At 36.8% G+C, this 26,493-nt stretch overlaps 1 protein-coding gene across 6 annotated transcripts in view; it reads left to right on the top strand.

Moving 5' to 3' along the window:
• The window catches only part of FAM13A (family with sequence similarity 13 member A), a 343,034-nt gene that overhangs the window by 133,608 nt on the left and 182,933 nt on the right, over positions 1-26,493 (top strand). For all 6 annotated transcript variants that reach the window (XM_036852674.1, XM_036852673.1, XM_036852671.1 and 3 more), the window contains one exon: positions 20,671-20,745. In XM_036852674.1, coding sequence (XP_036708569.1) covers positions 20,671-20,745 — 75 coding nt within the window. The remainder of the gene's footprint in view (positions 1-20,670; positions 20,746-26,493) is intronic.

Below are 26,493 nucleotides of genomic sequence, written 5' to 3'. Positions count from 1 at the left end.
CATAAATCACAGCAGGATCTTTTTTGATCCACCTCCTAGAGTAATGGAAATAAAAATAAAAATAAACAAATGGGACCTAATGCTTTTGCACAGCAGTGGAAGCCATAAACAAGACAAAAAGACAACCCTCCGAATGGGAGAAAATATTTGCAAATGAATCATCGGACCAAGGATTAATCTCCAAAATATATAAACAGCTCATGCAGCTCAATATTAAACAAACAACCCAATCCAAAAATGGGCAGAAGGCCTAAATAGACATTTCTCCAAAGAAGACATACAGACCGCCAGAAGAACATGAAATGCTGCTCAACATCACTAATTATTAGAGAAATGCAAATCAAAACTACAATGAGGTATCACCTCACAGCAGTTAGAATGGGCATCATTAGAAAATCTCCAAACAACAAATGCTGGAGAGGGTGTGGAGAAAAGGGAACTCTTGCACTGTTGGTGTGAATATAAATTGTTACAGCCACTATGGAGAACAGTATGGAGGTTCCTTAAAGAACTGAAAATAGAATTACCATATGACCCAGCAATCCCACTGCTGGGCGCATATACCCAGAGAAAACTATAATTCAAAAAGACGCATGCACCCCAATGTTCATTGCAGCACTATTTACAATAGCCAGGTCATATGGAAGCAACCAAAATGCCCATTGACAGACAAATGGATAAAGAAGATGTGGTACATATATACAATGGAATATTACTCAGCCGTAAAAAGGAACGAAACTGGGTCATTTGTAGAGACGTGGATGGATCTAGAGACTGTCATACAGAGTGAAGTAAGTCAGAAAGAGAGAAACAAATATCGTATATTAGCGCATATACATGGAACCTAGAAAATGGTACAGATGAACCATTTTATCGAGCAGAAATTGAGACAGAGATGTAGAGAAAAAATGAATGGACACCAAGGGGGGAAAGCCGCGGGGGGTGGTGGTGGTGGTGTGATGAATTGGGAGATTGGGATTGACATGTAGACACTGATGTGTATAAAATGGATGACTAATAAGAAAAAAAAAAAAGTTTGATAGTGGAATGGACTTGGAATCTTTGACCACCTAAGACAGCTCCTTGAATTTTGTAGGTGTCTAAAATAATATTCAGTAATTCTTTGCCAACTGTTGATCTTAGTGAACTAAAGGCTTTTGTCTTAGCTTTCTTAATAAGTTATAACACAGAGAAAAGTGCATAAGTCATAAGTTTAACTATAAACTTATGACTTTTGTGAGTTATGTGAACTCCCACTAGTATAACCGCTACTCAGATCAAGAAACAGAACTTTCCCAGCACCTCGGAAGCCCTCCTTATACCATTTCCTGGTCATGGCCCCTGCTTTCTGCCCCCAAAGTAACCGTTATCTTCACCATAAATTTGTTTTGCCCAGTTTTGAATTTTTTGAAAAGAAACCATACAATGTATATCATTTTATGTCTGCCTTGTTTTGCTGACTATTGCTCATGAGTTTTATTTCTGTTGTTGCTTGTAGCAAGGCTCCCTTATTTTTATTGTCTTCTATATTTTATTATATAAATGCAAAATATATTCTAATGATGAAAAAAGAAATTAAAAAAATAATAAAAGGCTTCCTTGGTAATTTCAAGTAATCAGCCAAATTTGGAAATTGATTGAGCCTCAGGAGACTACTACAGTAGCCTTTCTACTGGTTTCCCTGACTCTACTCTGCCCCTTGACACCATCTTCCATCTTCTGCTGCCTAAGTTACTACTTCCTGTCATGTAAATATGAACGTACTACTTCCCATATCAAAATTCTTCAGTGGATCCTCTTCACCCATCCTTGTATCTCAATCTTGGCATGACAAACAAGGCTTTCCATGATTTGAACTCACCCTACCTATTCACACTTCTTTCCCACCACTCCCGCCCGTACATTTGGTGTTCTAGCAGTCATTGATAGAAACCTATCACAGTATGGTTTCTATCCATTGAAATGGTAGAAACCATGTCATTTCAGGCCTCGTGCTTGTCAAGCTGGTGAACACATTGCCTGACACTGAAAAGTCCTTGATTAATGACTGGACTCATTATATTACTGAAAATATGTCTATGATCATAATTTCTACATAGTATAAAAGTAATAACAATGAATGTCTTCAAATTAATTGAATGGAACTGGGAAACATGACAATTCACTGAATACTTCATGACTTGCATATCTAAGAAAAGGTATCAGATACTTCTAAACTGTTTAGCCGTTCTGGAAGGAGCACTGATATTAGGTTAAGAAGGCTTGTATCTGTATCCTGGCTACTCAGCAATGTGACTGCGTAATTTATAATATCTCTGTTCCTCTTTCCTGCTGTATAAAATGGTGAAAGTCCTATAGATTTGTTGTGGGATTTAAACCATTAATACTTGTGGAAGTATTTTCAAAGCCAGTTAAGTAGCGTAGAAATGTAAAGTATTGCTTTTTTTGGGGTGGGGTGGGGTGATAATATAGGGTGAAGAGTAACTGATGAAGCCTTTGGCTTACTTTGAAACCATCTGGTCAGAGATACTTTAGTAAATATATTAATAAGCTTAGAGCACAGAGTTAAAAATTCTAGTTCTAGAATCAGATTGGCTTAGAATTTACAATTTGTGTGACTCTGGGCAAATTATTCAATCTCTCCTTCAACCTTGACTTCCTCATCTGTAAAATAAGAAAAATATCTGTAACTAATTTGGTTGTTGTTTGTTACGATTAAATGAGATATTGATGGCCAGTTTTCAATAAATTTTAGCTTTTAAATAAAGAAATTATTAGGGTCACATCACTTTATGATATCACCTTACTTCCCTTTACCTTAAAGGGTATCAGGCTTGGTAACAGAAGGAAAACAGTCAAAAGCAGAAAAATAAAGTTGCTAATCAGATGTGTTACTCATGATGGAACACCTGCTACTTCTAGACATTTTTTACTATTCAGTATTCTAGTTTTCTCAGTATAGTTAAATTAAGCATCTTTTTATCTTTGGGAAGCAAGAATCTGATTGCATCCTCAATGGACAGAAGAGTGTAATTTTAGTATTTAATGTATCTCTCCAGATCTGCTTTTTAAAAATGAATTAATTCATAAACCATAAAACTCTTTGAAGTGGAAGTTTTATGGATGAATGGGGTATTAAGTGGCTCTGTGAAAGATGACTGGGATTTCAGCACGTTGGTGGGGAGAGGGAGGGAGGTGTGGGGAACAGAAACCGTTCTAGGTAGAAAGGATGTTTTAGGACATGGAGGGTTCATGTAGTGGTGACTGAACATTTCTGGCTGGGCCATAGGAAGTAACAGGAGAAAGCTAGATACTAGAGTTTAGTTAGGATGGAGTTTAACTAAGTAGCTAAAACTTATAGGAATAGGAAAATAAAGAAAGGTTTTAAGAACAGGATGGATTTGATTTAAACTTTAGATTTTTACTTTATCCCTTTGGCACGAGCAGGAAGTTGATGTGACTCGGTAAAGCATATTTGTAGCAAGCTGTCAGTCTATTTCTGCTCAGCTGACTCTGGTCAGGGCTGCAAAACTGATCGTGGCTTCTGTAGCACCCTCCTCGGCCTCCTTTCCAGACAGGCTTCCTCTACCAGGAGGTCAAAGCAAAGATAAGGACAGAGGTGTACCTGCGTGCTTCCTCCTGCAGCTCCATTTCCCTGCCGTTCTCTGCGTGTGAACCTCGGGCCCTGCAAGGTTTTTCCAGATTTTGCAGTGGTTTGGCCGTGTCTACCACATCTAGCAACTTCAGTCACAGGAATTTTGGATAGACCTCTTAGGACTGTGACATTTGGGGAAATCTGTAGTCTGCTGGAGGTCTGAGAATGTGTATGTTGGCTATTGGGCTTTTGGTCCACATTTTGTTGAATTTGACAAGTAGTATTCACAGTTGGTTGTCTACAGTTATGGCCATTTCTTACGCAAGGTGAAGCTTTCTTTTTTCTTTTTCATTATTTTTATTGTAGGTTTCAAAGAAGAGCATAAGTGGAAGTGCCTTTATTTTGTCAAACTGGAAGGTCAAAGCTATATTTCTGAATAAATGGGTTAAGAGAATCACATCTTTCAAGTAGGCACCTAATAGCCATAGTTTAATTTCTCCAGCTTCAGAATAATTTTAGAGTTTCTCTCATAAGATGATTTAAGTGCAAACTTTAGTGAAGCTTTTCCCTTATCTGCACTCAAGAATTAACTTAATCACCTAAACACTTATATACACAAAATTTGGTGGCAAAAATATGGTTGAAATAATGGACCGTGAAATCTAGGCTGCTTTCATTAAATAATCATCAGGTGCCTACCATGTGCAAAGCATTGTTCTAGGAACAGGGACTACATCAGTGAGTGATGGACAGAAGTCTCTGCCCTTTTGAAGCTTATATTCTAATGAGGATACAGTAAACAACAGACAATAAACAAAGGATTAAGGAAATGGGTACTTTGTCAGACGGTGATATGTTCTATGGAGAGAAAGCAGGGGAGGACAGAAGTAGTGCTGGTAAATGTCATTTGCCGATTTAAATAAGATGAACAAAATGTTTCATCGACAAGGGACATCTGAGCAGAGACTTGAAGGAGGTAAAGGAGCAAACCTTGAAGACCCCTTGAGAGAGGAGCACTGCTGGTGGGGGAGAAGAGCTATCCAGAGGCCTGAGATGAAGGTATAGCTGGTCTGTGTGCTGAGCAGAGTTGAGAAGGCTGGTGTGGTTGGATTACAGTGAGCAAGGGGGAAAGTCAGAAGAAAAGGGGTCACATAGACAACAAGGGACCAGATCCTGTATGCTCTTACAGGTCATTGTAAGGACCTGGATTTTTATCCTGGCAGTTTTTTATTCGTATCGATCAGAAGAGTGCCATGATAGGACTTATCTACTCCAAGGATTACTCTAACTGCTAGGCTGAGAATGGACTGTTGAGAGGGACAGGCAGAAACAGGGAGACCCACTGGGAGTTTATCACAATAGTCACCTTAAGATACAGCGGCAGCTTGGACCCAGGTGGTGGCAGTGAAGGTGGTGAGAGGACCTGCCGTGTGAGTTAGGATGTGAAGGAGCAACACCATAGAAGGCCCTGGAGACTCCAGGTGGGCTGGAGAATGTTTGAGATGAGAGTAGGTGAGGAGGCAAGCTGGAAGAGTAGGGGGCTGTGAACAGAGGGTGGGGTGTTTGCAATAGTCATTTTGGAGGTGGAACTGTCTGCAGGGATGGTGAGGTTTAAGTTGTGTTTATGAGAATGAGTGACTGACATGGAAGAAAAAAAGAAAATCATGGAAAAGAGATGGTTAAAGGATGACAAAGATGATGCTTTGTCCATATTGATCCTGAATTTACCCAGGAGGGTAGCAGATACTGAGGCGTACAGGAAGGCTGTGCGTTTGGTCTACCTAGTATATCCACATTATTTATATGCTTGTGCATAAATTATAAGTATATATACTTAATGTATAGGGTTCATGTAGAGCCTCATATGTATGTACATACACAAAATAATGTGATTAATATGTTACTAAATATCTATCTAGAAGTATCTAGATGAGTCTCTATTCCAAATAAACATTTTGTGAGACTTTTACTAGACAGTGTGTTGCTATCGCTTAGCATATCTTTGGGAATTTATTTAGAAATTGTCTTCAAATATATGTCATTCATGTGTCCTATTTTTTATACATTGTTGGACTGGGAAATCCTGTACTTTAATGCCTTATTTGATTACAAAAAGTAGTCAATAATCATTTTGAGCCGCAGCAGTTCACTAAGTTGGGGACTAGTGATTAAATATTAACTTTTGGTTTTAAAATTGAAATCTGGTTATAAAATAATTATGCTGATTTTCCTGTGTGACTCACATGCAAACTCTCAAAACAGTTACTTTAAAATGTTTTGAGCAAAAGGAAAATCTTACAACAGTGATTAGTTAAGGGACATGCTCACTTGTCAATATATGTTTTGGCAAGTCTGATTACAAAGTTTATTCCATTCCTGTAGAGTCATTTATCATATAAACTGGTGTATCACATAAACTTCCTAGAACGTTTCCCATGTCTTTTTCATGCTCAAAAACATTGCGTGTGTCTCCATTTTTCATTTAGAGCTATCATCTAAAATTAACTTCAACAGGTTTGTTCACTTTTTTTTTTTTTTTTTTCATTTAATGCCTACTCTGTGTACAGATCTGGACTAAGTGCTGGGCCTCTTCAGAAAATAAGACATGTCTCTGTCCCTAAGGGAATTTGCAGTCTACAACACACAAGCAAAATCAGTGCAGGAACAGAGGGGTGAAAAGGAGAAGGGGGACTTTATGCAGATACTGTGCTAAGTTCTTCTATTCATATGATCTCATTTACTTCTCAAAGTAATCCTGGAAAGTAAGTGATCTTAATTCTGTTTTGCAGATGAGGAAATCTAAAGAGTAAATTATTCAAGGTCAATAGCAGTAAATGACAGCTGGGTTTTGAACTCAAAGTACTGATTACAGGCGAAGTACAGAAATAACCAAAATTGTAGTTTTAAATTGGAATATCAGTACCATGAACATTTATACATTATTCATTCTGTATCTATTATAGCAATTTAATATCAGGAAAGGACTTGAATTCTGTTCTTCTGACTCTAGTCCTACATGTTGTTACTACTACTGGTCTTTTCTGTAGCCCTTCAAGAATACTCCAAACTGGGTAGCAGTGGAGTCATAATAGAAAATAAAAAATGTTTTGGTTTTTATGTTGTTGTTTGATATTTGTGATTTAGCTGTGTTGTCTCTTTGTGTGGGTGAACTTACATAGTAAGAATGACTAACTTGTACCCACCAAAATCTGTAGGTTATCATTTTGAGCACTGAGGAACTCAGAGGTGACACTAAATTCATCTGCTCATTTTGTCAGATCAAACCTTTCCTTGGATCATGAGCTGTGCCTTTTAGATTGCTTCTAAGTTTGAAGGTTAAAAAATATTCAATGATGGTTAATAAAAGCAAAGATAAAATAGCATGATAGAATGTTGTTTGCTTGCATGACTCAAATGGGCACCTTCCAGTAGTGGAAACTGATTAGATTATCAATAAGTATAAAGCATTAAGTAATAAAAGTAGTTTTAAAACTTATTACTTAGCTTGGGGTACTTTTATGGCTCCAGTTTTTAGATCATAGTCACATATTTACAATTCAGATTACTAATTTCTTCTCCCCAGACATTTTGTTTTGTAGAGTGCTTACAGATAAACATTAGAAGGTCATGTCTGCTCAGAAATCATTGGAATAGATTAGATATATATGTGCCAGGTGTTAAGTTCCTTCTTTCCTATTGTGAGGAATGTTTAACAGAAGATAGACTAAATTGCTTTTGCTTGTGAAAACATTATTATACTGTATAACCTTTACTTACAGTGAGAAAGCAATACTTTGGGACTGACACCTCAGAAGTTGCCTACTTTCAATCATTATATTGTGTATATTTGACAAATAGGGGCGCTCAGTAAATAGCAAGAGAATATTTGAAGATTTTCAAAGATTACTTGTATTTGCTTTAGATCTGAATTTCTGCTGTTTTCGTCAGTTGGCCTCCTAGGGATAGAGGTTATACTTCTGTGGACCAGAAGTGCCTAGAAAGTCATATCCCTCCAGGAGCAGCCTTTAACCAATGACTGAGGAGTATGGAGGTATAAATTCCCAACCTTACTCCTTGGGTGGAATAATTCTCAGGAGTGTATTTTATAGAGTTTCCCAGAGCTTCCCTCTAGGTTGAAGCTTTAGAACCACTGAAAAAGCTCTAGTAGCTTAATAATGACACCCCTTACTAACTACTTTCTCCCTCCATTATTGTCCCATTCCCCTGCTGAACTACCGATATCAACTACCTGCCCTCGATCCTTGTTGCAGGGTCTACTTCTGGTTGGGAGAGTGGAGGTCCAACTAAGACATCTCAAATTCTCTTCCCCCTAGGAAGCCCTCTCTCATTCTCCAGGTGCAGTTAATCCCCATCTCCTGTGTTGTCTTAGGATGCTCTCTCTCTCCTTTTATGAGAACACGTCTCACCTTCTGCCTGGGAAAGTTGGTTTTTTCTCTTGTATTGCATTATAAGTTCTTCAAAGTTAAGAAAAATGTCTCATATTTACATGTACATTGGGTTTTCTCTAAAAGTTGTGGAATCACTCATACGTTCTTATGTCTTCCAAAGCACTTATTCTAGTTCCTTATATTTACTCAGAAATATCAATTGAATTGCACCATGTATGTATAAATAAAAGTTGACTCAAATTTATTTCAGGAAAGTCATAGTAACTCTTTTGCGCATTTAGTAATCAATCACATTTATAGAGTATACAATAAAAGTTTGCTTAACAGAACTCCACCTAACTAATTTGCTAGATTAATCAATTCTCTGCATTTGTTTTTAAAGCACAGTGACTGCTTTCCATTGGCAACTCTGAAGGCTTGTGGCTAATAGACTATTCTCTTATATACTTTTTAAAATATATATATATATGTTTATTGGAGTATAACTGCTTCACAACTGCGTTAGTCTCCGTCGCACAACAAAGTGAATCAGCTATACATATACATATATCCCCATATCTCCTCCCTCTTGAGCCTCCCTCTCACCCTCCCTATCCCACCCTTCTAGGTCTTCACAAAGCACCGAGCTGATCTCCCTGTGCTATGTAGCTGCTTCCCACTAGCTAACTATTTTACATTCAGTAGTGTATATACGTCGATGCTACTGTCACTTCGCCCCAGCTTCCCCCTCCCCACCCCCGTGTCCTCAAGTCCATTTTCTATGTCTACATCTTTATTCCTGCCCTGCCACTAGGTTCATCAGTACCAATTTTCTTTTTTTTTTTTTTTTTTTTTAGATTCCATATATATGCGTTAGCATACGGTATTCGTTTTTCTCTTTCTGACTTACTTCACTCTGTATGACAGACTCTAGGTCCATCCACCTCACTACAAATAACTCAATTTCGTTTCTTTTTATGGCTGAGTAATAGTCCATTGTATATATGTGCCACATCTTCTTTATCCATTCATCTGTCAGTGGATATTTAGGTTGCTTCCATGTCTTGGCTGTAGTAAATAATGCTGCAATGAACATTGGGGTGCTTGTATCTTTTTGAATTATCTCCTGAGCAGATATATGCCCAGGAGTGGGATTGCTGGATCATATATTAGCTCTATTTTTAGTTTTTTAAGGAACCTCCATGCTGTTCTCCATAGTGGCTGTACCAATTTACATTCCCACCAACAGTGTAGGAGGGTTCCATTTTCTCCACACCCCCTTCAGCATTTGTTATTTGTAGACTTTTTTTTTAATTTTATTTTATTTTTGGCTGTGTTGGGTCTTCATTTCTGTGTGCAGGCTTTCTCTAGTTGCCGCAAGTGGGGCCTACTCTTCGTTGCGGTGCACGGGCTTCTCAATGCCGTAACTTCTCTTGTTGCAGAACACGGGCTCTAGGCATGCAGGCTTCAGTAGTTGCAGCACGTGGGCTCAGTAGTTGCGGCACACAGACCCTAGAGCTTGCAGGCTTCAGTAGTTTGGCACGTGGGCTCAGTAGTTGTGGTGCACAGGCTTAGTTGCTCCACAGCATGTGGGATCTTCCTGGACCAGGGATTGAATGCATGCCCCCTACACTGACAGTCAGATTCTTAACTACTACGCCACCAGGGAAGTCCTGTAGACTTTTTAATGATGGGCATTCTGACCAGTGTGAGATGGTACCTCATTGTAGTTTTGATTTGCATTTCTTTAATAATTAGTGATGTTGAGCATCTTTTCATGTGCCTATTGGCCATCTGTATGTCTTATCTTGGAGAAATGTCTGTTCAGGTCTTCTGCCCATTTTTTGATTGGGTTTTTTTGTTTTATTGTTGTTGAGTTGTATGAGCTGTTTGTATATTTTGGAAATTAATCCCTTGTCAGTTGCATCATTTGCAGATATTTTCACCCAGCCCGTAGGTTGTCTTTTTTCTTTTCTTTAATGGTTTCCTTTGCTGTGCAAAAGCTTATAAGTTTGATTAGGTCCCATTTGTTTATTTGTGCTTTTATTTCTATTGCCTTGGAAGACTGACCTAAGAAAGTATTTTTACAACTTATGTCAGAGAATGTTTTGCCTATATTCTCTTCTAAGAGTTTTATGGTGTCATGTCTTATATTTAAGTCTTTAAGCCATTTTGAATTTATTTTTGTGTATGCTGTGAAGGTGTGTTCTAACTTCCTTGATTTGCCTGCAGCTGTCTAACTTTCCCAACACTACTTGCTAAAGAGACTGTCTTTTCCCCATTGTATACTCTTGCCTCCTTTGTCAAAGATTAATTGACTGTAGGTGTATGGGTTTATTTCTGGGCTCTCTATTCCATTCCATTGATCCATATGTCTGTTTTTGTGCCAATACCATGCTGTTTCGATTACTGTAGCTTTGTAGTATTGTCTGAAGTCTGAGAGCATTATGCCTCCAGCTTTGTTCTTTTTCCTCAGGATTGCTTTGGCAATTCTCGGTCTTTTATGGTTCCATATAAATTTTAGGATTATTTTTCTAGTTTTGTGAAAAATGTCATGGGTAATTTGACAGGGATCACATTTAATCTGTAGATTGCTTTGGGTAGCATGGCCATTTTAACAATATCAATTCTTCCAGTCCAAGAGCATGGGATATCTTTCCATTTCTTTGAATCACCTTCAGTTTCCTTTATTACTGTTTTGTAGTTCTCAGCATATGTCTTTCACCTCCTTGGTGAGGCTTATTCCTAAGTACTTTTTTCTTTTTTGATGTGATTTTAAAAGGGATTGTTTATTTACATTCCCTTTCTGATATTTCATTGTTAGTGTAAAGAAATGCAACTGATTTCTGTGTGTTAATCTTGTATCCTGCTACATTGCTGAATTCATTTATCAGTTCTAGTAGTTTTTGTGTGGAGTCTTAGGGTTATCCATAATATATTAATATAGCATCATGTCATCAGCATATAATGATAATTTTACCTCTTCCCTACCAATCTGAATACCTTTTATTTCTTCTTCTTGTCTGATTGCTGTGGCTAGGACTTCCAGTACTATGTTGAATAGAAGTGATGAGAGTGGGCATCCTTGTCTTGTTCCAGATTTAGCAGGAACGCTTTCAGCTTTTCACCATTGATAATTATATTAGCTGTGGGTTTGTCATAAATAGCTTTTATTATGTTGAAATATGTTCCCTCTATACTCACTTTCGTAAGGATTTTTATCATGAATGAATGTTGAATTTTATCAAATGTTTTTTCTGCATCTATTGAGATGATCCTGTGGTTTTTGTCTTTTCTTTTGTTGATGTGGTGTATCACATTGATTGATTTGCATATGTTGAACTATCCTTGTGACCCTGGGATGAATCCAATTAGGTCGTGGTGTATGATCTTTTTTATGTGTTGTTGGATTCGGTTTGGTAATATTTTCTTGAGAATTTTTGCATCTATATTCATCAAAGATATTGGCCTGTAATTTTCTTTTTTGGTGGTATCTTTGTCTGGTTTTGGTATCAGGGTGATGGTGGCTTCATAGAATGTCTTTAGGAGTATTCCTTCCCCTTCAATCTTTTGGAAGAGTTTGAGAAGGATCAGTATAAGTTCTTCTTTGTATGTTTGGTTGAATTCACCTGTGAAACCATCTGTTCCTGGATTATTGTTTGTAGAGAGTTTTCTTTTATTAACAGATTCTATTTCACTACCAGTGATCAGTTTGTTCAAGTTATCTATTTCTTCTTGATTCAGTTTTGTTGGGCTGTATATTGCTAGAAACTTGTCCATTTTTTTCTAGGTTGTCGAATTTGTTGGCATATAATTGTACAGTTTCTCTTTTGGGGTGTGTGTGTGTGTGTTTCTGTGGTATCAGTTGTGATTTCTCCTCTTTCACTTATTATTTTCTTCACTTGGGTCTTTGCTCTTTTCTTCTTGGTGAGCCTGGCCAGAGGTTTATCAATTTTGTTTACTCTTTCGAAGAACCAGCTGTTGGGTTTATTCATTTTTCTATTTTTTTTGTCTCTATTTTATTTATTTCCTCTCTTTATTACTTCCTTCTGCTGACTTTAGGTTTTCTTTTAATTCTTGTAGGTGGTGGGTTAGGCTGTTTATTTGAGATTTTTCTTTTTTCTTGAAGAAGGCATGTATTGCTATGAACTTCCCTCTAAGAACTGCTTTTGCTGCATCCCATAGATTTGGTATGGTTCTGTTTTTATTGTCATTTGACTCAAGGTATTTTTTAATTTCTTCTTTGATTTCATCATTGACCTATTTTTTTTTAGTAGCATGTTGTTTAGTCTCTATATAATCATTTTTTTCTTGTTTCTTTTTCTGTGGTTTATTTCTAGTTCCATGCCACTGTGGTCAGAAAAGATGCTTGAAATAATTCTATACTCCTAAATTTGTTGAGGCTTGTTTTGTGCCCTAATATGTGGTCAGTCCTAGAGAATGTTCCATGTGCACATGAAAAAAAAATGTTTTCTGCTTTTTTTTGGATGTAATGTCCTGAAAATAGCAATAAAGTATAATTTGAACCACCATTTATTAAACACCTACTGTGTAGCAGTTAGTATTCTGTGAACTGGAGCTGTAGCATTTAATTTTTTTAAAAAAGTCTCTGCCCTCGTGGACTTTGCCTCTTTAGGAGGGGGACACAGACAGTAAACAATTAAGAAAATTAATATGACATTTGATGATACGTTCTGTGAAGAAAATTAAAACCATGATAAGGACTTGAGATTAATGGTGTATGAGAGGAGAGAGGGAAGTTGGCATCACTATTTCCTATAGAAAATTGAGGGAAGCCCCTCTGAGATGAGTGGAGATCACAGTGATATGGTGGAGCAAGCCATATAGACATGAGGAGGAAGAGCATCCCAGGCAGGGGGACCAGCAGGTAAAAAGGCCTGAGTCTGGCACTCGCTCACTCGCCTCTGACAACAGATTCAAACCCCTGTGCAAATCAGTAAAAAGTAGAGCTTCTTCAGGACTGTGAAACAAGAAAGCATGGTGGGCTAATATGCACATATATTAAGAATAGATCTGAAATCACCAGCACAACATATGGACACCTAAACCAATCTTAAACCAGTTGTTACTGTTACAGAAGTAAAGCAAGCTGAGAGTAACTGGGGAGAGCTGATTTTGATGAGGCTGTTACAAAAAGCCTCTCCAAAGAGGTGACAGAGGAGCTGAAGGAAGAGAAAACTGTAATGGATTGTAATAATAAGATCAGAAGTCTAGATTCTAATGTTTAATGATGCTTAAATCTTTAACCATCTCTTGCTATATTCATTCTTATCCCTTTTTCTTTAATCAGAAATGACTGGTTGCCATTCTCTGTAAAACAATTTTCAACATTCTCTGTAAAGCAATTTTAAAAGACAGTTAAGGTTGTACTTGTGACTATTATAGTTGCAGTTTATAAAGTAAAAGTAATGAGTTCAAAATATATCTGAAACTTAACTACTTCTCACCTCTTCCCTTTATATTTCCCTGGTCCAAGCCCAAGAACAGATTTCTTCCCAAAAGTTTACATAATGAAAATCTGTTAAATGCTATTTTAATTCAATTTGTTCCCTTTATTTATGTAAAGATAACATCGTATTACTTTTGAGTTTTAAGAAAACATCCTGTTCATTTGTTATAGTCAGTCAAATTAAGATTCATTTTGCAAATACAGTTGAATTAAAGTGGAGACTTTTATGGTATTGTAAGGAGTGGTCTGCAATCTGCCAATGACATTTATTGGATCCTGGTTGTGTGCAAAGTAGCAGTGTGTTATGTATCTTTTTCCTGTAGGAGGCCTTAGGCTTGGGCTGTTACACCCACTTGTAATCAGATCAGCATTGCTCTCTGTCATCTCTCCAACTCACTAAATTTGGTCAAATCACTTGTGTGGTTTGATTCCAGCATACCAATTGCAGCTCTCTAACAACCTCTGCCTGTCAGCTTCTTTGCCACCTACCCTCACCCATTATTATATTACTCAGGTAGTAAGAAAATGTATTATTATCTGATTCTCAATATCATGGAGATCCATCACATTTCTTTAATGGTTGGAAATTAATACTAAAGGCAAGGGAAATGTAAGAGTTGACACTGTTTTCTTTATTCGTTCAAAAAACGCTTATTAAATACCTACAGAATGCTGGGGATACACTGGGCAAATCCTTACCCACATGAACCTTAAAGTCTACTGGAGGTGATGTACAATAAATAAATCAAAATGTAAAACAAAATCGTGAATTACAAATTAGAATAAGTACTGTGTTTGAAGTAAAGCAGGTTAATAAGAGAAGAGAGTAATCAGGAGAGCCACTTTAGATGGGGTTGTTAAAGAAGGCCTCTTGGAGGAGGTGACATAGGAGCTGAAGGAGGAGAATATACCAGCCATGCTAAAGAAATGGTGGAGAGGCATTCCAAGGAGAGGGAATGTGAAGGACGAATACTTGAAGGCAGGAAAGGACTTGGAGTATTTGAAGGTAGAAAAGGTGGCCATTGTGCCTGAGGCATAGTAAGGGAGGGGTAAGTGGTGTGAGATGAGGTTAGAGAAGAAGGCAAGGGCTAGATCACGCGAGGCTATGTAGGTTATGGTAAATAGTTTGGATTTTATTCCTGGAGTAATGATGAGACATTGCTTGAGGAATGACATCATCTGATTTACGTATACAAAGCTTATAGAAAGCAGGATGATTGAAGTAATTTAGGTGAAAAATGATGGCTATGACTGGGTTGGCTGTGTACACAGAGAGAAGTGAATGAATCCCAGTTACTTTGGAGAGTGCTGACTGGACTTGATGATAGGTTTGATGATGGGAGGTATGGGAAAGGGAGGAATCAAGGTTGATACCTAAGACATTGGCTTGAGCAACTGGGTACCATTTGCTAATCTGGGGAAGAAACTCAAGGACTGACATAAATTATTTTGCTGATAAATCAAAAGCTCAGGTTTGGACATAAATTTAGGTGCTTATTAGACAGCAAGGTAGAGTTGCCAAGTAAGCAGTTAGACTTAAGTAGCTTAGGAGAAATGTGAAAGATAGTGATACAGATTTGGGAGTCATTAGGATATTGGTTGTATTTAAAAGAAATGAAAGTGTTCTGAGATCATTATATATTTGGGAAAAGAAGAATTCTCTACATCAACCCTTGAGTCACTCCAATTTCATTCAACTATTTATTCAACACATATTTATTGAGCTCCTACTATACAAGGCACTTCTCAGTGGCATTGTAGTTTTAGTAATGAGTAAGGGAGACCAATTATTTACCTTCATAGGACTTCTATTTAGTAGAGGATACACAAAACGAACCAATAACCAGTAGATATGTAACTTTATTGTACAGAGGAGAAGCAGCAGCGAAGGAGATCATGTGGAGTTGGTCCATGAGGTAGGCAATTTTTTCCCCCTATCAGTGATGATGTGGCAGCTATTAGAAGGAATCACCTGGGTCAGATGTTGCTAACTGAGTAAGATGGAAACCAAGCTGTGAGTGACTGTTTTCAGCACTTTCTGTGGCTAGTGACCAAAAGAACAAACAAACAAAACACACAGATTTGGGGGCACTGAAGATGAAGAAGTAGATGTGGTGAAGACAGCTGTTTTGGAGGTGTGTGCTCTAAAGGAAAGCAAATAACATGGGACCACAGCTAGTGAGAGAACTAAGATGAAGGAAGTTGTTTTTTTGGTTGTTGTTTTTTGTTTTTAAAGATAATTACAGAGCACGCATGTGATTATGGGAATGATCTAGTGGAGAGGGAGTGGGAGGGGAGAATTGAAAGTGACGTCCTTGAGAAGGTGAGAGGAGATGGGCTCAAAGGTGGCGTGGAGGGAATGGCTGATTAGGACCAGAATCTTCCATTGTAACTGGAGGGACGTAGAGTGGTTTGTAAATTTGATGGTGGGGTAATGAGAAGCTTCTCTGATGCCTCTTTTTTCCAATGAAGCAAGAATGGAAGGAAACGGGTTTGAGAAGAGAGGAGGAGACATGAAATATCATCTTGGAGAGTGGAAAATCATGTTACTAAAGAAGTATAGCAGGATTGCTGTGGATTAGAGAGGGTTCATTCAAGATTTATGGTAATAAATTTAACATGACACAGTCAACCAATTCTATAATTTTTTTCCAGCCACTTTCAGTTGCTCCATTCCCAGCACAGAGAAGGCATATAGCCAGATTCATCCAAGGTCGTCCTTTTGTGAAATAAATGCAGTGATTGACGACAAGAGGAAGAAAACAAAGGGCATTAGCAAAGGAATGAAAGGTCATGAAGTGTAAGCTGATTAAGGAGAGAATTAAAAACAGGAGGAATGCACAAAGGGATTGTGAAAGGTTAGAAAAGGGATATTGTTCATTGATTTGGTTTACTCATTCACCACAACAGTTGAGCTTCTACTGTGTGCCAAACAGTGTTCCAGGGCTTGTGGATATATCCGTGAGTGATATAGGTCTTCTCACAGAGTAGGGAGAGATGGACAGTGAAGAATTAAAGCCACTAAATATTAAAGTGAGATATTGCTGAGCGCTATGAAGAAATAGAGAGAGCCCCAGTGGGAGGGGAGAGCAGTGGTGACTCCGATAAGGTGTTGCAGGGAGGGAGTCCTCTCGAGTGAAACTGAACAGAGACCTGGATGAAGTGCGGGCACACGATGTGAATAGCTGGGAGCAGGCGGGCTAGGCTGAGAGAACGGCACGTGCTTTTCTATTTTTTATTGTCATTAGTAGGTGAATGGAAAGGCCAACAAAGCAATGACAAACAAGGTATTTTTTCTTTCCCTATTGTATTTTTCAATGGTGTTTTCATGATACAGCGGGTTTAAGCAATTGGTTGTTGCTCAGGTCTTTACAGTGGGCAGTCAGTTCAGTCAGAAGTCTCGTTCAAGTAGAAATGTTTAAAATAAATATAAGTATACCCTATATAATATATTCATGTCTAATTTATCATTCCATTCTCCAGTGACCAGCATTGGAATGCCACACATAATAATAGGGTTCAGTTAATATTTGAGAGACTTTCCATGCCCACATAATACTTACAAACACAGAACATTCCCCCTTCAGACCTTTGCGAAGAAGTTCTTCTAAGGGGAGAGTTCAAACACAAACCTGAGGTCTCTTCCCTTTGCCCTGGGAATGTGGGGATTTGCTTTAAAAGGCTTTTTTTAAAATGTGGACATAATTCACGTACCATAAAATTCACCTGTTTACAATATGCAGTTTATTGGGTTTTAGCATGTTCACCAAGTTGTACAACCACTACCATTACCTAATTCCAGAACATTTTTGTCACCCCAAAAGAAACCCCATGCAGACTGGAGCTATGAGACGTGACTATGCATTCCCTCCTCCTCCCAGGCCCTGGCTACCACTAATCTACTTCCTGTCACTATTCGCCCATTCTGGACATTTCATACACATGGATTCACACAATATATGTCCTTTTGTGTTTGGCTTCTTTCACTTAGCATAATGTTTTCAAAGTTAAACTATGTGATTAGCAGGTATTAGTACTTCATTCCTTTTTATAGCTGGACAATATTCCATTGTGTGTATACACCATATTTTTCTTATCTGATCAACAGTTGATGGACATTTGTGTTGTTTCCACTTTTTGGCTATTATGAATAATGCTACAGTGAGCACTTATGTAAAAGTTTTTGTGTGGACATATGATTTTAATTCTCAGGTATATACCTACAAGCATAAATGGCTTTTTAAAAGCACAACTTTATTATTTTTTTTAACATCTTTATTGGAGTATAATTGCTTTACAATGGTGTGTTAGTTTCTGCTTTATAACAAAGTGAATCAGTTATACATATACATATGTTCCCATATCTCTTCCCCCTTGCATCTCCCTCCCTCCCACCCTCCCCATCCCACCCCTCCAGGTGGTCACAAAGCACCGAGCTGATCTCCCTGTGCTATGCGGTTGTAAAAGCACAACTTTAAAAAGGCTTATCTTTAAAATGTTTCTCATAATATATTATGGAGTTACCATACTACATCTGTTTTAAAACAATACATTAAGTTATTACCAGTTACTTATTTAAGGTACTAGTTGAATTGCTTAACTTCCCTCCAGAAATCTGAGTCACACTGGCCCTGCAGGAAGTGTAGCCTGTGTTCTGTAGCTCACTGCTATGGCCCGGGTGCCAGTACTCCAGCAGCATTTGGATGGGGGCACTGGGAATGCAGCCCCCAACAGGATGTGGCTTAACTTTTTTGTCAATAAATACTGCTTCCTGAAAGAATCATAAGATCATAAAATCTTGAAATTTAAGAGCTAGCTAGGATTCTTGGAGCTCACCTAATCCAGTCCCTTTGTTGTATAGATCTTTAAACTGAAGGAGAGGTCCAAGAGGTTACAATGCGTGCCTGGCTTCCTAGAGCTGGTTAGAGAGCTAGGATGAGAGCTAGGATGGTGCTGTGACTACTGAACTTCACTTTGACTCCACTGTCTGAATTCAGTCATAAAACAAAAAATAAACGTAATTTATGTAGGTGGCATTGTCAGTTAAAAGTTGACAGAAAATGCTTTCAGAGTCTTTTAGGGAAGAGCTGACTCTCAGCCTTATACTTATTAATTCACAGGGACAGGGAGGCAGAATAGGAGTGATACTGTCACTTTTAAAGGAAACACCACCACTTTCAGTTTATGCTTAAGGAAGAAAGAATTACAGGCATTTATAAACTCAGACAGACATAAACAAAGGTCACCTATTCCTATTCACTTCCCTTAAGAGTCGGCCTGTTTTCTTCTCATCACATTCTAACATTTACTTACCGGTAGTTTAAAAAGAGGTATAAGGATTATACCTAATTATATTATCCAAGGGTAGCCAAATTGCGCAACGGATTATGCAGTTAATCACTTGAACCTTTTAAATGTCGTGCTGGATATAGTTTATCCCTCTCACAGTGAGTCAGAAGCGGGAATGGGTTCATTCACTATTTCCAGTAAACAGCTTCCCAACAGCAGGTGGTGTGACTGGTGGGAAAGGGTAGGACTGGAATGTACACTTATTTGGAGACCTCAGAAATGCACCCTTGGTCCTTACACAGGGCTGTGCATGAGGCCACAGGCAGCTGAGTGTTGGCAGCGCCGCAACCACCCCTGCCCCCAGCTCACAAGAGGTTCGTGATCCCCTCCGAGTCTGGGAATATTGCTCCCTAGCATGAAGCGGAGAACAGGTGCCCTGTACAGCCCTGGCATGGGTCTCGGCTCTACCACTCTCTGTGTGATTTTGGGCACATCACCTCAGGTTGCACACCCCTCATCTGTAGAATTAAGGGCGTGGATAGAGTAGTTGATCTTTAAAAACTCTCTTGGCTTTAAAATGCTATGATTCTACAACCGAACCATTTAAGCTGTCAAGTATATTGGATGAGAAGTAGTATATAAAGATGATAAGATCTCGGGCCTGAAAGTTATTCAGAACCATCTTTGAGTCCTGTGTGACATTAGGCAATTTACTTAACTTCTGTATGCTTTTGTTGTGTAATACTTAAAAGGGGAATGATAATACGATATAATAATAGTACCTGACTCATAGGGCTGTTGAGGGGGAAATGGCATTATGAATGCAAAGTCTTTAGCACAGTGCCTGACACATCCTATGATTTAGTAATTATTTATTAGTAGTAAGTAGTATTGTTATTTTCTTTAGGGACATTTTATCCTAATAATATACTGTTCCCTTTAAAAATATAAGAATGTAATTCCAGGAAATTTTACTAGTATTATAAAGTGTGTAGAATACAATTTTGTTTAAAAGATGATGATTAACCCTAAAGTAAATTGGAAAAAAAACTCATTATTTAGATGAGTGAATGGTAGACATGATAGGGGAAGAAATGGGATGCAGAGGTGAAGGTTATGGAGCAGGTAAAAGAAATCTGACTTATTTTCTCCTTAGCTTTATTGTTGACTATAGTCTTCCTCTTATGTATTTTTGTTCTGTCTTAATTTGGAGATAGAATCATCTATGGAAAATTGACTCAAGTTAATGGCTATTCAGAAGTGAGGCCCTGCATTATTTTGTAAAAAACAACAAGATTGTTGTTTTTATTTACCATGTAGAAATAAATAGTAAATCTATCCAACCGCAAGTAAGCTGCTGCCTTGTAATCTCTGCTCTTATTTTTGCATGTACTGTTTTGGCGTGAACCAAGGACTTAGAAGCTTAATAATTTTGTAAACAGATACTCAGATATTTTTTCTCAGGATATTGATATGCAGCTGTCATTATTCTATATGGATTATGAACAATGTGAAGGAATTTGTTTATGATAAAACATTTACAGAATCAGAACTCATTTGTAAAATACTTGGCGAAAGTTGGAAACTTCAAGTTTGGTGTTGATATCTTGGAGAATTACTATTCAATTCTCCAAAGAAGGGGTGAGTTGTCTGTGGATATGTAAATGACATGATAGCGTAGATGAGATTTTTAATAATCATCTCTGAATATATATGTCCTGTAGGTCCCATACCTACTCCATCACTGTCTTATGTTACTTCACTGATGTATGTGACAAAGAAGAAAGGAAACGTTTTGACTCCTCACTACAATCTCACTAGCTTCTGATGTGAACAACTCAATCCAGAAATGCTTTTCACTACATTGTAATTTCTGGTTAGGGTAGTGTTCTTCGGTCTCTAATGTTTCTTTTATACTTCTTTTATAGGAGGCCAATTATAAGAACATCCTTCTAACAAAAGACTTCGAAAGAGACACACAAAAGCCATCTCCAAAAACCAAGGTAGGTTATGTCTGCTCTTTAGGCTATTGTGTGAAACGTGTAGAAAGACTCTTTATCTTCTTGGGTTTCCATGCTCTGTGGCTTGCATTTCCCTCAGCACCACACCCCTCTCTTTTTTTGGACCTAGTGGTCTTAAATATACTTCTTTTTAGCATATTTAATCCAAGGTTATATTCATCCAAAAATGCTCAGGACACTCTTATTATTTAACAGATAGTGATATTTTTTATGTTTTTATTTTTCTTTATTTTACCCACTAACTTTTTAAAAATTTTATATTGGAGTATAGTTGATTTACAATGTTTTGTTAGTTTCAGCTGTACAGCAAAGTGATTCAGTTATACATATACATATATCTATTCTTTTTCAGATTCTTTTCCCATATAGGTTATTACAGAGTATAGAGTTCCCTGTGCTATACAGTAGGTCCTTGTTGATTACCTGTTTTATATATAGTAGTGTGTATATATTAACTCCAACCTCCTCATTTATCCCTCCCACCCCCCTCCCTTTCCCCGTTGGTAACCATAAGTTTGTTTTCTATGTCTGTGAGTCTGTTTCTGTTTTGTAAATACGTTCATTTGTATCATTTTTTAGATGCCACATATAAGTGATATATGATATTTGTCCTTCTCTGTCTGACTTACTTCACTTAGTATGATAATCTCTAGGTCTATCCATGTTCCTGTAAATGACCTTATTTCATTCTTTTTTACGGCTAAGTAATAGTTCATTGTATATATGTGCCACATCTTTTTTATCCACTCCTCTGTCGATGGACATTTAAGTTGCTTCCATGTCTTGGCTGTAGTAAATAGTGCTGCAGTGAACAGTGGGGTGCTTATATGTTTTTGAATTATGGTTTTCTCCAGATATATGCCCAGGAGTGGGATTGCTGGATCATATGTTAGCCATATTTTTAGTTTTTTAAGGAACCTCCATACTGTTCTCCATAGTGGCTGTACCAATTTACATTCCCACCAACAGTGTAGGAGGGTTCCCTTTTCTCCACACCCTCTCCAGCATTTATTGTTTGTAGACTTTTTAATGATGGCCATTCTGACTGGTGTGAGGTGATATCTCATTGTAGTTTTGTTTTGCATTTCTCTAATAATTAGCAGTGTTGAGCCTCTTCATGTGCTTTTTGGCCATCTGTATGTCTTCTTTGTAGAAATGTCTGTTTAGGTTTTCTGCCCATTTTTTGATTGGGTTGTTTTTTTTTTAATATTGAGCTGCATGAGCTGTTTGTATATTCTGGAGATTAATCCCTTGTTGGTTGCTTCATTTGCAAATATTTTCTCCCATTCTGAGGGTTGTCTTTTTGTTTTGTTTATGGTTTCCTTTGCTGTGCAAAAACTTTGAAGTTTCATTAGGTCCCATTTGTTTATTTTTGTTTTTATGTTCATTAGGAGGTGGGTGCAAAAAGGTATTGCTGCGATTTATGTCAAAGAGTATTATGCCTGTGTTTTCCTCTAAGAGTTTTATAGTATCCAGTCTTATAATTTATATGGAAACACAAAAGACCTCAAATAGCCAAAGCAATCTTGAGAAAGAAAAATGGAGCTGGAGGAATCAGGCTCCCTAACTCCAGACTATGCTATAAAGCTACAGCAATCAAAACAGTATGGTACTGGCCTAAAGACAGACTTATAGATCAATGGAGCAGGATAGAAAGCCCAGAAATAAAACCACACACCTATGGTCAATTAATCTATGACAAAGGAGGCAAGCATATACAATGGAGAAAAGATAGTCTCTTCAGTAAGTGGTGCTGGGAAAATAGGACAGCCACATGTAAAAGAAGAAAATCAGAACATTCTCTAACACCATACACAAAAATAAGCTCAAAATGGATCAAAGACTTAAATGTAAGATGGGATACTATAAAACTCTTAGTGATATTTTTTAGTAGACAGTTTTACTTCTGCTCAATCAGAATTGTTTCCATTGTATTCCCTATAATATAGAGAACATTGAATTATAATGGAAGGTTACTTCTGGGGGTAAAATAAAATGTGCAACTGTAATTTTTCTTTTGCAAAATAGAAATCACTTTATTGATTTTTTCATAATTATAAAAATAACATGTGGTCAGTGGAAAGTATGTAAGCAAATTTTAACAAGAAAAATAAGAACTCTCATACATATGACAGAATGAAGGGTCTAACGTGTAAAATTTTGTTTTCTTTATTAAGAGAATTCCAAAATGCACATAGTTGTTTTGCTAGTGAAAAGAAAAACTCCATTAACCTAAAATATATCGTGAGAATTTATTTGATCATTTGTCCAACCAGAAGAGTGATTGCATTAATTTTAGAGCCCCTTTCCAAATCTTAAATCTTTTGAGTAGAACTTCTCCTGTTTACTAGGTGTATATAATATTCCTAACTGGCCACTATGATATTTATATAGCTACATTTTTTTCCAGTTCTAAGACACAATGTCCTCCAAACTTTCTTGTGTCCATTGTAGGCAAAATTTTAAAGGACTCTTATCTCTGGTTTTATTTGCAGGTTATTATAAAAATAATTGCGGCTTTCTTTTTAAAGTTAAATCAAGTGAAGTAATGAGTCATTACTTAATACTTAGGGTAAGAGACTACAGTTTATTTTTAAAGGAAATACAAACATCTTTTTTTATAAAACTTACTCCACCTTAATTTTTGTTTTTTGGAAAAATTTTTTAACTACTATGCATTCCTTTCCAGATTCAAACTATCTTCTGTATCTTCTTCACTGAAATATTTGTGTATACAAACTTACAGAAAACTAATTCAAATGTATAGTAGAAATTTTGTTTACTGTGAATTAATAAAGATTCAGTGTCAAAAATATACTCACCAAGTAAATGCATTTAAAAATATAGGATTTGAGGAACATTTTTAGGTAACATTTGCTCATTAACTCCATTTATATTGGAATATACCTACTTTTAGGTGAAGAGACCTTAGATGAATCACTTCATAAATGAAAGATAATCTTGAAACCTGTCATAAAAATTGTTTGAAGGGATTCTATTACTATTATGAAATTAATCCCATTTGGAATATTTCTGGCATATAGAGAATCAATCATTAATGTGTATTGATTATCCTCTATCAGTCTCACTGTATGGTTCATGACCAAGCTAACTCAATAGAGAAATTGCTTCACTGGTTAATCCGTAGTTTGTAACTTTAGCTTCTCTGTGGTCTTGCATGAGCAAGTTTAAATTTACATGAGCAAACTAATCTTTGCTTAGCTCTGCTTAGTTTAGAGGTGATTAAAATCCTTGTTATTTCAAATCCCCAGAAATGAGGCAGAGCATGTGAGTTGCAAGAGATTATAAGACACTAACTCTTTCACCGAGATTGTATCTTAAGATCTTTTTTCCGCCAGTTGATCTTTGAAAACTGAAGCTGAAAACACTTCCAAATATAGTTGGTATAAAACAGACAAACAAACAAAATGTGATTGGTGTGTCCTTTCTAGAATGACTTAGTGAGCTGTGAGAATGATGTGTATCCTTGGTACTAATGTTACTTCATTTGGCCTCCATTGCTATCTTTCTCAGACATCTCTAGTTACAGCTGTATGTGTCTTGAACAGCTAAGCATTTCTGATCCCTGTGTGGCTAGAGATGTAAAATGGTAATCCAGAAATGGCATTTGTCCACTGGCTCTGGAGATGTCTCTCTAGTCTAAGCCATCTGTCCCCATCTGTGTTCCCTCTGCTAGCTGTTTCCTCTGCTCTTAGGCAATGGGGAGAATTGTATTTCTGTCCCTTATATAGGAAAGCCTCTTCTTGATCTGAGTCCAAGCTGGAAAAAAAAAATGATACCTCCATTACACAGTGCCATGACACTTCCTGGATGAGCAATGATCACCAGCCCTGCTAGCTCAAGGGCATGCTCATATAACCATTTCATGCCCAATAACTGGGTAGACTACATATGCAAACAAATAAATGGAATAGATGATACAGAAGGGAACATCAAATAGATTTTTAAAGAGGTGTAGAACATAGGCACAGCTCCTTGTAACTTAGTATAATAATGATTAGAGGAGAGGAGACAAGGTCTTTTTCTACCTAACACAAGTGCAAATGGCTCTGAATAAGCCTCACAACCCATATTCATTGGTCACAGTATAAACCCTGAAGAAGATCCAGGAACTAAGGGAAGAAAACTCTTTCTTCTCTCTCCCCTTGGGGTATGACCTAGACTTCCCACTGAATTTGCTGTGTTCTCGTTGACCTCGTTAAAAAAAAAAAAAACCTCAAGTTCGGGCCATTGTATAAAAATGAATATCAGATTCATTCAGTGCTGGAGTGAAAGTATAAAATAAAAGATAATCTCTTTCCTTCCTGCCTTTTCTCAATGGATAAAACTGTACTGATAAAAATTAAAATTACAAGCACATAATAGGTTTAGTCATTGTATTCTCCTACTGCTTTTATAGATGTTTCCTTTAGTAAACCAAGTCATATTAACAAAAAAATGTGTGATAAAAATAACGCAGTTATCAAGTAAGCAGTTATGTAGTAGAAGCAACTGTTAAATTATTTTTCTTTTCAGAAGTTAATGATTTCAGGGACCATGCATCATTTATGAAGGAGATTTTCTTCAATAATGAAACTAGTTGTCACAGTTGTATTTTCTTAAATGGTTTTAAAAATGCCTATGCCTATTAGCAAAGTGAACTAGAAATTTAAACTAATGTAGGGTTTTGAGAAAATTTAGTGACAGTATAATTTTATTTTCATTATGCAAATTAATAGTCATTTAATAAGCATTAAATTTTACTAAAATTCTAAGTTATTTTAAAATCATTGTTAATGGATGTGAATATAGTTTATGGTGCTTTAATTAATGTATAAAACATTCTAATTAGTGTTTCACTTTTTCCAGTTAACGTTGTTTCACTTTTGTTTCCATGCATCAGCCTAGTTTGCGTGCTTATTCCTTTAATAAAAGTAAATAATAGTAGTAGCAGTAACAGTGATGATGATGATGGTAGCTACTATTGATCAAGTTCCAGTCACTATACTAACTACTTAATGTATATATTTTCTAATAATCATAACGTTTCATATGTTGTCATCCATATTTAACTATTTTGAAAATATGGAACTGCTTCTAATTATCATTAATATAAAAAGCCTTACTAGGTAAGTGTTAACAAAGAATAACTTCTGACTGTTAAACAGTATTATTTTCTTAGGTTTTATTACCTATAGTAGAATTAACAGATATGAATTGTTTTATGACTAGTGTACCCTAACATACCATCTCGCCTCCCCATTTTGAAATTGTTTATAATTTATGCACATTATTATAGGCTAACCACGTACCTGTATCTACACACAATATATATGATAATTTTGCAGGTTTTACAACTTTATATTAATAAAGTGTACAGTATATCACCTTCTGCAACTATTTTTTCTGTTCAGTATGCTCTATCAATATTCACTTTCAGTAAGAATAAAATACAGTTTAGGTATTCTGGGTTTTTCTAATATTTAAGTTGTCTCCAATATTCAGTTGATTTCCAATATTTTGCTATTACAAACCAACTTTAAGTGAATAATTTTCACATGACACCTTTTATGCACCTGTAGAGTAGGGTCGTAAGTAGGTACCTCTTTGTCTAGGTATTACAAATGCTCTTAAAATGTGCTAATTTACACGTTCAACAGCTGTGTGTGACTGTTTCCGTTTTTCACATCCTCACAAATCGTTGGTAATATCAGAGTTCTCATGGTTGTT

This window comes from Balaenoptera musculus, chromosome 5 (assembly GCF_009873245.2).
Source record: "Balaenoptera musculus isolate JJ_BM4_2016_0621 chromosome 5, mBalMus1.pri.v3, whole genome shotgun sequence".
Lineage (NCBI taxonomy): Eukaryota > Metazoa > Chordata > Mammalia > Artiodactyla > Balaenopteridae > Balaenoptera > Balaenoptera musculus.
The sequence above is the reverse complement of the archived record's forward strand: the minus strand, read 5'-3'. Positions and strand labels throughout refer to the sequence as shown.